Source organism: Vigna radiata, chromosome 5 (assembly GCF_000741045.1).
Source record: "Vigna radiata var. radiata cultivar VC1973A chromosome 5, Vradiata_ver6, whole genome shotgun sequence".
Classification (NCBI taxonomy): domain Eukaryota; kingdom Viridiplantae; phylum Streptophyta; class Magnoliopsida; order Fabales; family Fabaceae; genus Vigna; species Vigna radiata.
In genome coordinates, this window is record NC_028355.1 from 12,941,748 (window position 1) to 12,953,521 (window position 11,774).

The 11,774-nt window shown below is 35.6% G+C and overlaps 2 protein-coding genes across 5 annotated transcripts; one reads left to right on the forward strand and one right to left on the reverse strand.

Moving 5' to 3' along the window:
- Positions 1–335: 335 nt before the first annotated feature.
- LOC106762448 (chloroplast processing peptidase) lies at positions 336–4,696 on the reverse strand. Of its 4 annotated transcripts, XM_014646368.2 has the most exons (7): positions 4,534–4,696; positions 4,201–4,436; positions 2,700–2,771; positions 2,550–2,618; positions 1,939–2,025; positions 1,338–1,405; positions 336–1,002 (listed from the first exon to the last, which is right to left on the reverse strand). In XM_014646368.2, the coding sequence occupies exons 2-7, from the start codon at positions 4,426–4,428 to the stop codon at positions 933–935; spliced, it is 594 nt and encodes a 197-aa protein (XP_014501854.1). In that variant the 5' UTR covers positions 4,429–4,436; positions 4,534–4,696; the 3' UTR covers positions 336–932. The 4 variants fall into 4 exon arrangements, with proteins under 4 accessions (XP_014501854.1, XP_014501852.1, XP_014501853.1 ...); XM_014646366.2 differs by having other exon boundaries at positions 4,201–4,696; XM_014646367.2 differs by having other exon boundaries at positions 2,700–2,762; positions 4,201–4,695.
- Positions 4,697–9,199: 4,503 nt separating this feature from the next.
- On the forward strand, positions 9,200–11,500 carry LOC106762577. Its single transcript, XM_014646565.2, has one exon. It carries the CDS (start codon positions 9,308–9,310, stop codon positions 11,405–11,407), a length of 2,100 nt encoding a protein of 699 aa, XP_014502051.1. The 5' UTR covers positions 9,200–9,307; the 3' UTR covers positions 11,408–11,500.
- Positions 11,501–11,774: the final 274 nt, after the last annotated feature.

Below are 11,774 nucleotides of genomic sequence, written 5' to 3' on the forward strand. Positions count from 1 at the left end.
AAAGCCATCTTCTGTCGTAAGAAAGAATGTTCTTCACCGATTGGCCCTGTTTTGCTTTGATGTTCAAACTCCGGATACATTTTATGATGGATGGAAAACCATAGAAAGTGAGTGAAAGAGCTTTTTCACAGCTCAAAGAATCAAGCACAAGTATTTTCATGAGTGGATGTAAAAATGTTTTGATCATAAATTGTTGATTTAAAATCGATGCACTGTGATAATAAAAGAAAATACAGGAACAATCAATGGGACATTAGAACAAATTTTATTTTTAAAATAATTACTACAAAAAACTAATGATCAAAAAGATCCTTTTGACTCATCAGAGTCAAATATATCTTTGAAAGTATATTTTTCTACTGGGATCATGTGAACACAGGAAGTTGCAGAACAACACAAGTATCTAACAATACCTTTCATTTTAAGTTGTATAGTATTTTCAGGTGTAACAAATGGAGGTATATTGCCAAAAGGCATAGTAGGGAAGATATAAAGTTCAGTGAGCTAAAACATGGGAAAATCCATCATGGAGAGAAAGCAACTAGGACTCTGCCTCCTGTTTTTGCCACAAGACAAACAGGGCTTAGGAATGACTATAGCAACAAGAAGATTTGCTTTTCAGTTATTACCCATTTCTCTAACCGCAACTAATACCAGATATTATGCAATGTGACTCGACTAACAGAGAACCCTTCAGAAATCACATGTCTTTATTTTTTCTGAAGATGAATTCCATCCTCTGAACGTGGGAAGCATGCTACGTGCATACGAGAATCCAATGACATAAAGAGTGGCCAAAGGCCGTGTGCGTCATTTATGGAACAGCTGGAAGGAACTCTTCACGGAAATCAGATGTCCTAGTATGCTGTCCCCATTGTTCAGACCATAGAAAAGGGCACCAGTTCCTTCAGTACATCTCAATGATATTTGGGTCAAATGTTTGTTGGTCTATGATAACAAGTGACATATCTTCCCATTATGTTCTTCATAGGAAGTGGTCCCCTATTCATCATCACAGACGTTAAGGTTCAAGATTAACAGGAGGTTAAATATACTAATACTAAGTTCATGTCAAGATAATCTAAATAGAACGAAGATTTTTTAATAAAAGGCAAAAAGAATGTTTCACATTTATGTACACATCAAGTGCTGCCATAAAACCAGATTTTCTTTCGCCACTCAAAACCAGAGAGAAGAACTGACGTAAATTCATCTAGAAAACAGATTAATCATGTTATACACCAAAACTTTCAGATAATCTCACCTCTCCCACAAGGTTAAAATTAATAGAAACGGAAAGAATAAAGAGTCAGCAACATCTGGTAGTTGTAACTTACCACACATGAGAATCATAACTGTTATTACGATTATCGCCTAGCACATAAACATGGTCATTGGGCACAGTCTGCAAGGACACAAGTCGTACGACGAAAAGAAAAATATGAATCAATGAACAAATAAATACAGAACTAAATCAATCATTTGAGTTCACAGAACAAAAAAAAAAAAGATGAGCAGAACGGATGAAGGAGGTACATGGGTCACCATTAATCAGATATTACGGACCTTTTAAGTTAACACAGAAAGCTTTTATGCTCACAATTGTCTATTTCAATTACTCTTGAAAGTACAAATAAGATAAATGGTATGCATAAAATAATAATAAATAAAATTACAATTTTTCAAATAAAAATTTAAATAAAATAACAACGATCTTAGTAAAACATTCGTTATCAAGCTGTGTTTGTAAACTAGTAAAGTGAAGCATATCATGAACTTCATTCGTTTAAATTAATTGAGCTCGAATAAATTAACTCATTTATGTCTTATTGCCAATTTCTACACTATCATGTCCATTAATTTGATCACTGATCAATTCATAATTGTTGAATGTAAAATAAAATGAAAAAGGACCGTAACAACGAACAGGGATCTCACGGTTAAAGGAATTGTGTACGTCGGTGGTTGTGCTATGAAATCTTCCTGCTGAGCAACACCATTGACGTAGAGTACCCCATGATGAACCTGAAAGGTGACGAAAGATTCAAGTGAAAAAGACGTACGTAATGCTATTTTCCTACGCTCATACAACATACTATTACTAATTGTCAGGACATAAACATATAATTTGAACTAGTTTATTACCAATGGTTGTCATTAGACATGAAATTGTGGCTAGTCTGCACGGTAGACTAGATCACTAAAACAAATAATAAGAAACAAAACAAAACCTCAGTTTCAAAGATAGTGTATTTAGAATTCAATTTTGTAAAAAGTTCTTTTAATAACACTTTTTTAACAATTTTTTGACAACGCATACGTGACAGCTTGTGATTGGTATGTTTTAAACATTTTTTAAAATATAAATTCAAATAGACCAATAAAGTGATGATACGTGTACCGTTGTCAAAAAAGTTGTCAAAAAGTGTTGTCAAAATATCATGATCCTTCAATTTTTTATGCCCTCGTAATTTTGGCATGGACTTCCAAAGTAGATACACAACGCCAGTCTAATGCAAAAAGAAAGGAAGTTTGTAGAAGAGTTATACCTCAACAGCGTCTCCTGCTTTTGCTACAATTCTCTTAATAAAAACAGTTTCTGTGTTTTCTCCATATAACTACATAACAGAAAACCAATCATGTAATTGAATTGGAGATCTGAAAGTAGGCTACACAGATTCTATACCATTGCAACATACCTGTGTTGGATCCTTAAATGTTATAATATCATGTATAGAAGGATTCTTGATATAATATGAAGCCTGGAGAAACTTACATAAAAGATAATTAAAATTCAAAAATCAGAAATGAGGGAAAAGGTAGAAAAATAGAGATAAGAATTTATCCCATTTCTGAAAGTTTAGTGAGTAAAATGATTCAAAGGAAATTTAACCTAAGAAGGCGATTTTGGAAGATAATAACATCTTATGAGGAAAGTTTGTCGAAGGAAACAGCTTAATTTTGATAAACGTCTCAGTCAATTTCAAGATCTTTTCCTTCAATCTTGTGCACTAAATTAAAAGTGAAGAATAACATGAAAGGAAGATAACTAAGGACAAGGCTAGCCAATATAGCGTCAATCATTTGTAGAGATGGGTGTGCACACTAAAGATGTTAGATAAATGGATAATGAGAAAGTACAATTCACTGTTGGGATATAAACAAAGTCCCACATCAGTTAAAAGAAAAGACAGATATGGATTTATGTATACATAGATACTTCCATTGATAAGAGATCTTTTGGAGTGATACCAAAAATAATTTTATGAAAATTTGGTACAAGTGGACACTATCTTTCCAAGTGTAAACATTTATATATACATAGATACTTTCATTGATAAGAGGTCTTTTGGAGTGATGCCAAAAACAATTTTATGAAAATTTGGTACAAGTGGACACTATCTTTCCAAGTGTGAACATTTATGGGTGTGCCGATGCTAATATATGCAAAAATAAAACACGACAAATCATGACAAACTATCCATTCTCATAATTTGTTCCATGAGAAAAGAGAATCCTTCATATTCCAGCTAAAAACGATAGTTTATTTTATGCAGCATAATGCCTTGGAATGTTGCGACAAACAGAAATAGACATATATATTAGGAAAGGTAATGCAAAAACTTTCATAAACTAAATTAGAACTACAACAGTCAAATGTATATATTTACCACAATTATATTCTCACAAACTTTAACTAAACAGAAAAACCCGTGTTAGAGATTAACCTCAATGTCATAAATAAGGCAACATGTAAAGCTGATTTCACATAGCATTCAAGAATCAAGATGTACAAATGAAAGCAATAGTTGTACTAATTCTACAAACATAGTCACAGTAACATTGGGAAGGGAAAGGAAGCAATAGTTATATTAATTTAAGAATCAAGATTATATGATCGAAAAAACATGGTGACATACACAGAAAAGTCCAAGGAAGGAAGCAATAGATTTATAAATTCCACAAATATAGTCAACAAATAATGGAGAACGGGGAGAAGCAAAAGAAAAAAGTAGCAACTGAGGTAGGAATCCATTTTGGATCTTCGCATTAGATAGGAATCTGGATGTAGTAAATTCAATTTGGCAAAACCAAAACAGTGACGGCGTTCGAGATCCCAGTCTATAAAGGTAGATCGCGAACCAAGAAAAGAAAGAAAGTTCAGAAAAGGAGCAAATAGAAAAGCAGAATATTGTGCACCTTTTCTACAATAATCCGATCACCAACACGAAGGGTGGGGAACATAGAAGAGGAAGGTATGAAGCGAAGCTCAGAGAACGTGGACCAGAGAAGTCCAACAACCATAAGCCTAAGGAATCCGTCAAGACCCGGCCATCGAAGGAAGCCCCAACTCTGACAAGGCATCCATCGCAGCGCAGGATAACTTGTTACGAAGTTGTATATTGCAGAAGGCCTCAATAAGCTCATGATGCAACCTACATCCATATAGCACAAAAATAAATGAAGGAAGGAAGAATCAAATTCGTCATTCAATTGAAGTAAATTGAAAACGAAGAAGAAGGTCGGAAAAACCAGAAGATGAAAGAGCTGTAAGAGTGTGAAATGAGAGTGATGAGTAAATGGTGCTGTGATCTCTCTGAAAGAAGCCTCAGCTTTTGTATTTGACTCTATGGCGGAATGGAATAAGAGTTGATTCTTAGGGACTAAGTTTCTACTTTCAAACGCGCTTTCTTTCAATAATAATTTATCCTTATCTTTCAACCAAAAACCGATTATGGAGAAAGTGATAAAACGACGTCTTGCAAAGGTTATAAATGATTATTTCTTTAATCAGAATATTTTAAAAGGTTATTTCGATATTAATTATTAAAAGAGTATTTAATCTGTTCTGTGACAGTATTTTGCAGGTTACGATTTTACTTCCGAAATTTTTTCATGCAATATATTAAGAATAGTTAATATAACCTATTTGAGAAAATAATTAAATATAATTTTTAATTTTAGCTGTCAGAAAAACTTTAATGTCTAGAAGAAAAATGGAGCCATGATCCCTTCCTCGGATTCTAGGAAACTCAAATTCCAACATTGATTCCTAACTGAATTTGTCTGAAATAGTAACTAACATACCTTTTATCCTTGTATTATTGTCAAGTTTTCCTGAAAATTAATATTTTATTGTATTTAGGTGGTTAGTTTTTATTACCGTGGAAAGTTGAACCCATCATTCTTTTATAAATTCTTCAAATTAACTTTTTTTCTTCAGTTTAGTAAAAAAGTTGAAATAACTTTTTTTTTCTATCTTTCGGTTGAAGTGGTCCATGGTTGGTTATCTTTCTTTAATTTGCTCTCTTTCAATTATTTAATCTTAACCAAGCATGTAATCCATTCTAGGTTGGTGATATGCAAAAAAAACACTCTCTTCGGTTGTCGGCTCCCCTGTCATCAAGTCACCAACTTTCTTGACCTTCCGGCACTGGGCAGGCGTCAGCTCCCATACATGGTCTTACGACTTTGCGGAGACCTGTGTTTTTGGTAAACAGTCGCCCGAGCTTGGTTACTGCGACCCCCTTTATGAGGAGACACCCCTTCTCCCGAAGTTACGGGGCTATTTTGCCGAGTTCCTTAGAGAGAGTTGTCTCGCGCCCGTAGGTATTCTCTACCTACCCACCTGTGTCGGTTTCGGGTACAAGTACCCATTTGTTGAAGGTCGTTCGAGAATTAACTATTAGTGCAGTATATTTTTAGATAATCAATCTCAATAATCAATTATTAGTAATACTTTTTGTAAAGTCTAAGATAATCTAACCTATTAATACCTGATAATTACCATGAATGACCATTAACTCCTATCACTATATTTCATACACACACTAACTTTTATTATTAAACTATTTTATAACTTTCTTCTGAAAATAAATCTTATACTTTTCTCTGAAAAAATTGTTAGGTAGCAAGATTATCAAGTTCGAGAGTTTACGTAAATTCGTGAGAGTCGAGTAAATTTGACTCATAAACTCGTAAAAGTTTTTACTTCAAATGAAAAAAATATCTTAATTCAAATAATTCTACAACATTATATAATTTTAAATAAATAAAATTTATAAACATATTGTTCATAAAAATAAATGTTGTAAAACATAAATATTGTCATTTTTCTTAATTTTGTCTCCTTTTTCAAGCTCGCAGAATCGTTCCAAACTCGTGAATCTATACGATCTTACCGATTTCACAGTAAATTCTATCAAGTTTATGCAGAAAACGAGTTTACTTCTAAATTAACTCGAAAGTCATGTTTGAAAATATAAACTCATACAAGTTTACGAGTTAACTCAAAAATTTGATAATTAGATAGCAAATTTCACATGTTAGTTCCACGACCTTCCACGTTATACTCTCCTCCTCACAGGTCCATCAATACTAATTTTGATGTTCAAAAAGTTGTAGTTTTTTAATTAATAGTCATGTTTACATAGTTAGAGATAAACATTTATTTAAAAGTGATAAGACTGTGATTAGATATCAAATTTCAACTCCTATTTTCATGTGTCAATTCTTTTTTTTTTTTTTTTCTGTTTATCGATTAATTGATCCATCTTATATAGTAATATGCTCTCTAAAAATATTAACTGAAAATAAAAAAGAGAAAAATAACTAGTAAAATTATAAGGAGAAGTTATTACTGTTTGAAAATTTAGATTGATTAAATGAAAATATTGAAAGTGAAGCTAAGAATAATGAAGTTAATAATGATTTAAGTGAGCTTGTGATTTTGGAATATATATCTAATAATGAAAATTTGACATTAATGAAGAAAAATTGTTTCCCTATTTAAATGAAAAAAAAAGGTAAAGAATCCAAAAAGTGTTTTCTCTAAATAAATTCGCAAAAATTATATAGAATAATAGAGGCATGATACATATTTATATTTGATACGTGTTATAAGAATATAGGATTATAAATAAAATTTACTTTTAAAAAAAAAAAAAAATTAATATCAAATAATTATCAGTATTATATATGTCATCATGACCTTAATTTTAAATGATTCTTTCTAATATTAAAGTTGCTTTTGTATCCTTTCCCGTGTTAGTTAATAAAATGTGGACTTACGAGATTTTTTTTCTCCGCAAATTGAAAGTATTATATATTTGCTTATAAAATATTGTTATTTGTTCACGTGTAATTTACTTATGAATTGAAAGTGTTATATATTAGGCATTAATAAAATTTTTTCAAAATTTAAAATAAAATCTTACTCTGAGATAATCAAAATCACAAGATGATTCAAAAAATTTATCTGCTGAGAAAACATTATAATCAATACTGTTGAGATCATAGTGATTTTGCACATTATTTCATGAGTGAGATGGAGAATGACGGTTAAATATTCTTTTACACTTTTTTTTCTTGGTCAGCTTATATTATCTTAAGTACGTTTATTTCAATTCTTCTATGTTTTTAATGTCTATATTTCAAACACTCTCACTCTAAGTAAGTAATGTAATCGATTGAGATGAGAATAAAATTTTAAATTTATAATAAATGTAATATTTTTTTTAATATTTATAGATTTTGTAATAGGCTTATGAATAGTAAAATTATAATCACAGTCTAAATTTTAATAAGTAAAATTTACTAGTAAATTTAATTATAAATTATATTTGGGTGTTACTTCCTCCACCATCATACCATGCTTTCTCCACCTCCTTAAATGATTTTAATTTCAATTTTATCCTTCCTATTTTTACTCATTTATTTTTGTTGGGCAGCTACACTCCACCCATCTTTCTAAGATTCAATTTTCTTCTTCCATTTCCATTTCACTTCCTCTCCTCTCCTATTTCCGTTTCTTCCCCATTTCCGTTTCACTTCCTCTCATTTCTTGTTTTCTTTTTTACTTTAATTATACTATATCTAATTACTTCTTTCCATTTTTTCCCAAGAAAACCCCAAACAAGGAAAAGGAACAAACCTCATAAATATGCTTAAAAACTATTATAGTCAATGGAGGGAGAGAATGTTAATTTGCGACTTCATGGCTTCCGCTATCCAATTGAAAATCTGGTTAATGTGGCTCAAAGGGTCGAGGGTTTCGTTTGGAAAGATATCCATGAATATTGTAGGTAAACCTGGGAAGTGAAGTAGAAAATGTTGATCTTTGATTTGTTTTGGGAGAGTGGTGGATAAATGAAAAAGCACAACGAGGCTGGAGGTTGCGAATGTGTAGTAGAAGAAAGTGGGGATGTTTGTGGTGAGATTTTTAGTGAGAATTTTGGGATTGTTGAAGTTTAAGAAGTCCTCGAAGCTTTGGAGTGCAAGGACAACGTTTTGGGTGTTGTGGCAAGAGAGTTAGAGGGAGAGTTGGGCCATGGGAACACTGTGTAAGGTGACATCCATTGATATCAGTTTGTCCAACGAATGTTGACATTCGTTTGTCCAACAACGAATGTTGACATTTGTTTATTGAAAGGTAAAAAAGAAATGAAGAGGTACAAGGAATACTGTGTGGCGGTGGAGGAAGTAATTCCTATTATGCTTAAAGTTGTACAGAATTTAGGATAATTGATTGTCTGGCTAGATAGATCTCTTAATCACTCATACAAATATATTGTACACATAACAAAATATTTAAAAAATAATTTTTATTTTTTATTTTTTACTAGTGGAGAACTTTGATTTTAATAATAAAAAATAATTATGGATTGAATGAAATTCGGGAAGACACATTGTTAAAATTGAAACAATACCTACTACTATTATAAATTAATTTAATTATATTTTTTTATGACATTTGTTTATGTATTAAATTTAAAATTTGTATATATAGAGTCGTTGTTATTTTTTGATGGTCTAATATAAAAGCACTGTCGTGGTTAGTTTATTACCTTCATTTTAAATTTATGTAGAAGCATTCCATTGTAACATTGGGCCTTTCCTCTTATCTATTATCCAACAATAAACCAATCACCCATACTCTAGGATGCTTCTCAACAAATATTCTCTCCTTTCACTTTATTATAAGACAAAGTAATTAATCTTCACTTTAATTTAAAAAGGTAAAAATTGCCATTATGCAGTAACTATGGTTGTTTTCATCTTTATTAAATATCTTCAGATGACGTCACTGCAGACGAAAATCATGAGCTCAAAAGTTAACTTAACTACAATGATTGAATAAATAAAAAAATAAGTAAATAAAACAGCGCTTGAAAGAAGAAAGAAAAACCTGTGTAGCTATTACTTTATAAATAAATAAATCATAATAAATTTAAGTGATGAGGAAAATTTGAAAGGATAAGTTGGGCCCACTAATATCCTCTTCAAAGTTTCTACACAACACCCTGCCATGTTAGTGCAGCTCAAACACACTCCCATGATGAAGAAGACAACCCCCTCACCTTTTCCGTTTGTAGCAGTGCTACTGTTAACGCTAAGCTGTGCGGCGGAGGAGGAGGCTCCCACCACCATCATCTTCACCACCCTCGGCAGATCCTTCTACGCTTTCGACATCTACTCTCTTCCACTTCACCAACAATCTCTAAACCCTAGCCAAGAACTTCAGCTCACCGATGGCCGCTCCGTTAATTTCAACGGCCATTTCATTTCCAATGCTTCCGCTATCCAACTCCCTGCACACTCTCCTCCTCTCCAACTCGTATACATAACGGAGAGAAACGGCTCCCCCTCCATATACTACGACGCCGTTTATACTTCCACCACCACAACCAGATCCACTCATGAATCTGTTGCCGCAAAAAGAATCCAAATCCCTCTGTTACCGAACAAGCCCACCGACACTTATCCAGTCTCCATCAAAGACAAACCCAGTGTCACCCCCGATGGCGAATTTTTAATATACGTTTCCACACACGAGGACCCTGGTGTACCACGGGCCAGTTGGGCCGCTGTTTACTCCACCCACCTCCAATCGGGCCTCACCAAGAGACTCACCCCCTACGCTGTCGCTGATTTCAGCCCAGCCCTCTCCCCTTCCGGTCTCTGGACCGCTGTTGCTTCCTACGGCCCAGATGGATGGGCCGGCGAAGTGGAGGATCTTACCACAGACATCTACATCTTCCTCACTCGCGACGGAACTCACCGAGTCAAAATCGTCGAGCACGGAGGCTGGCCCTCCTGGGTCGACGATCGGACTCTATACTTCCACCGCCGAGGTGACGACCAGTGGTGGAGCATTTACAAAGCGATTATCCCCTTCAACGGTCCCGTTTCCGTTGACTCTGTTACCATCGAGCGAGTCACTCCACCAGGTCTCCACGCCTTCACACCCGCCACCTCCCCAGACAACCACAATTTCATCGCCGTCGCAACGAGAAGACCGGGCTCAAGCTTTCGTCACATCGAATTATTCAACCTGGTGAATAACGAATTCACGGAGCTGACTCGATTGGTCTCACCTCGTTCTCACCACCTCAACCCCTTCATCTCACCGGATGCATCCCGTGTAGGCTACCACAAGTGCAGAGGAGAACCCAACGCTGACAGCAGCCCCCAGTTTTCACTCGAAAACGTTAGGAGCCCCGTCCCCGGTCTATCTCTATTCCGGTTCGTCGGTTCTTTCCCGGTTTTCTCACCCTCCGGAGACCGCATCGCGTATCTTAACCTTCCAGGGATTTACGTGGTGAACCGGGACGGCTCAAACCTGCGTAAGATTTCCAACGCGTTGGCGTTTTCCACGGCTTGGGACCGGGTTCGACCCGGTGTGATATACACTGCGATTGGGGAAACCTTTGCCTCTGAGAGCTCGCAGGTTGATATTGTGTCCATTGACGTTGATAACGAGAACAGTGTGAAGAGGTTGACCTTGGACGGAAAGAACAACGCGTTTCCGTCACCCTCGCCGGATGGGAAATGGATCGTGTTTCGGTCGGGTCGGTCGGGTCATAAGAATCTTTACATAATGGATGCTGTTGATGGAGAGAGTAAGGGGCTTCAAAGATTGACGGAGGGTCCGTGGACTGACACCATGTGCAGCTGGTCACCGGATGGGAAATGGATCGCTTTCGCGTCGGACCGGCATGCCCCGGGAACCGGGAGTTTCGAGTTGTACCTGATCCACCCGGATGGAAGCGGGCTGCGGAAGGTGATTGAGAGCGGGTCGGCCGGGAGGACGAACCACCCGTATTTTAGCCCCGATGGGAAGAGCATAACTTTTACTTCGGACTATGCGGGTATATCCGCGGAGCCAATCTCGAACCCGCATCACTACCAGCCCTATGGTGAAATATTCAGGGTTAGATTGGATGGGTCGGGTATAGAGAGACTGACCCATAACTCGTACGAGGATGGAACACCCGCTTGGTCACCCAAGTATATACGGCCAATGAATGTTGAGATGGCAAAGGGTGGACCCTACTGTTCCTTCGAAGATTGTCATTGGCTCAACATTATGCCCAATTCCTCCTCAGCTTTCGCTGCTGCTCTCTAGTGCACTTTCTAATATAACACTATGTACCATACCACTTCTAGGTTCCCTTTTCATCAAACTTGGAAGCCATTAAATAAATAACTCGTTACTTTATTCTTCCTCTTCTCTTTCTCCATTGCATCACCTGTTACAAAGAACCAACACCAATACAAAATAATAACTACAAAGTATGTCGAACGAGTTGACGGGAAGACTTACCGTTACTCAACCAAAAGAGAGATTTTTATCATATTTATCAAGCGGGCTAAATGATATTTTTACATATAGATAGATTGTGTACCCTACATGACCGTCCGTCCACGAGACCCACCCGGACAAACAAGACCGGACACGCGAAGACCAGACCTGGGAATCCATTTTAATGCAG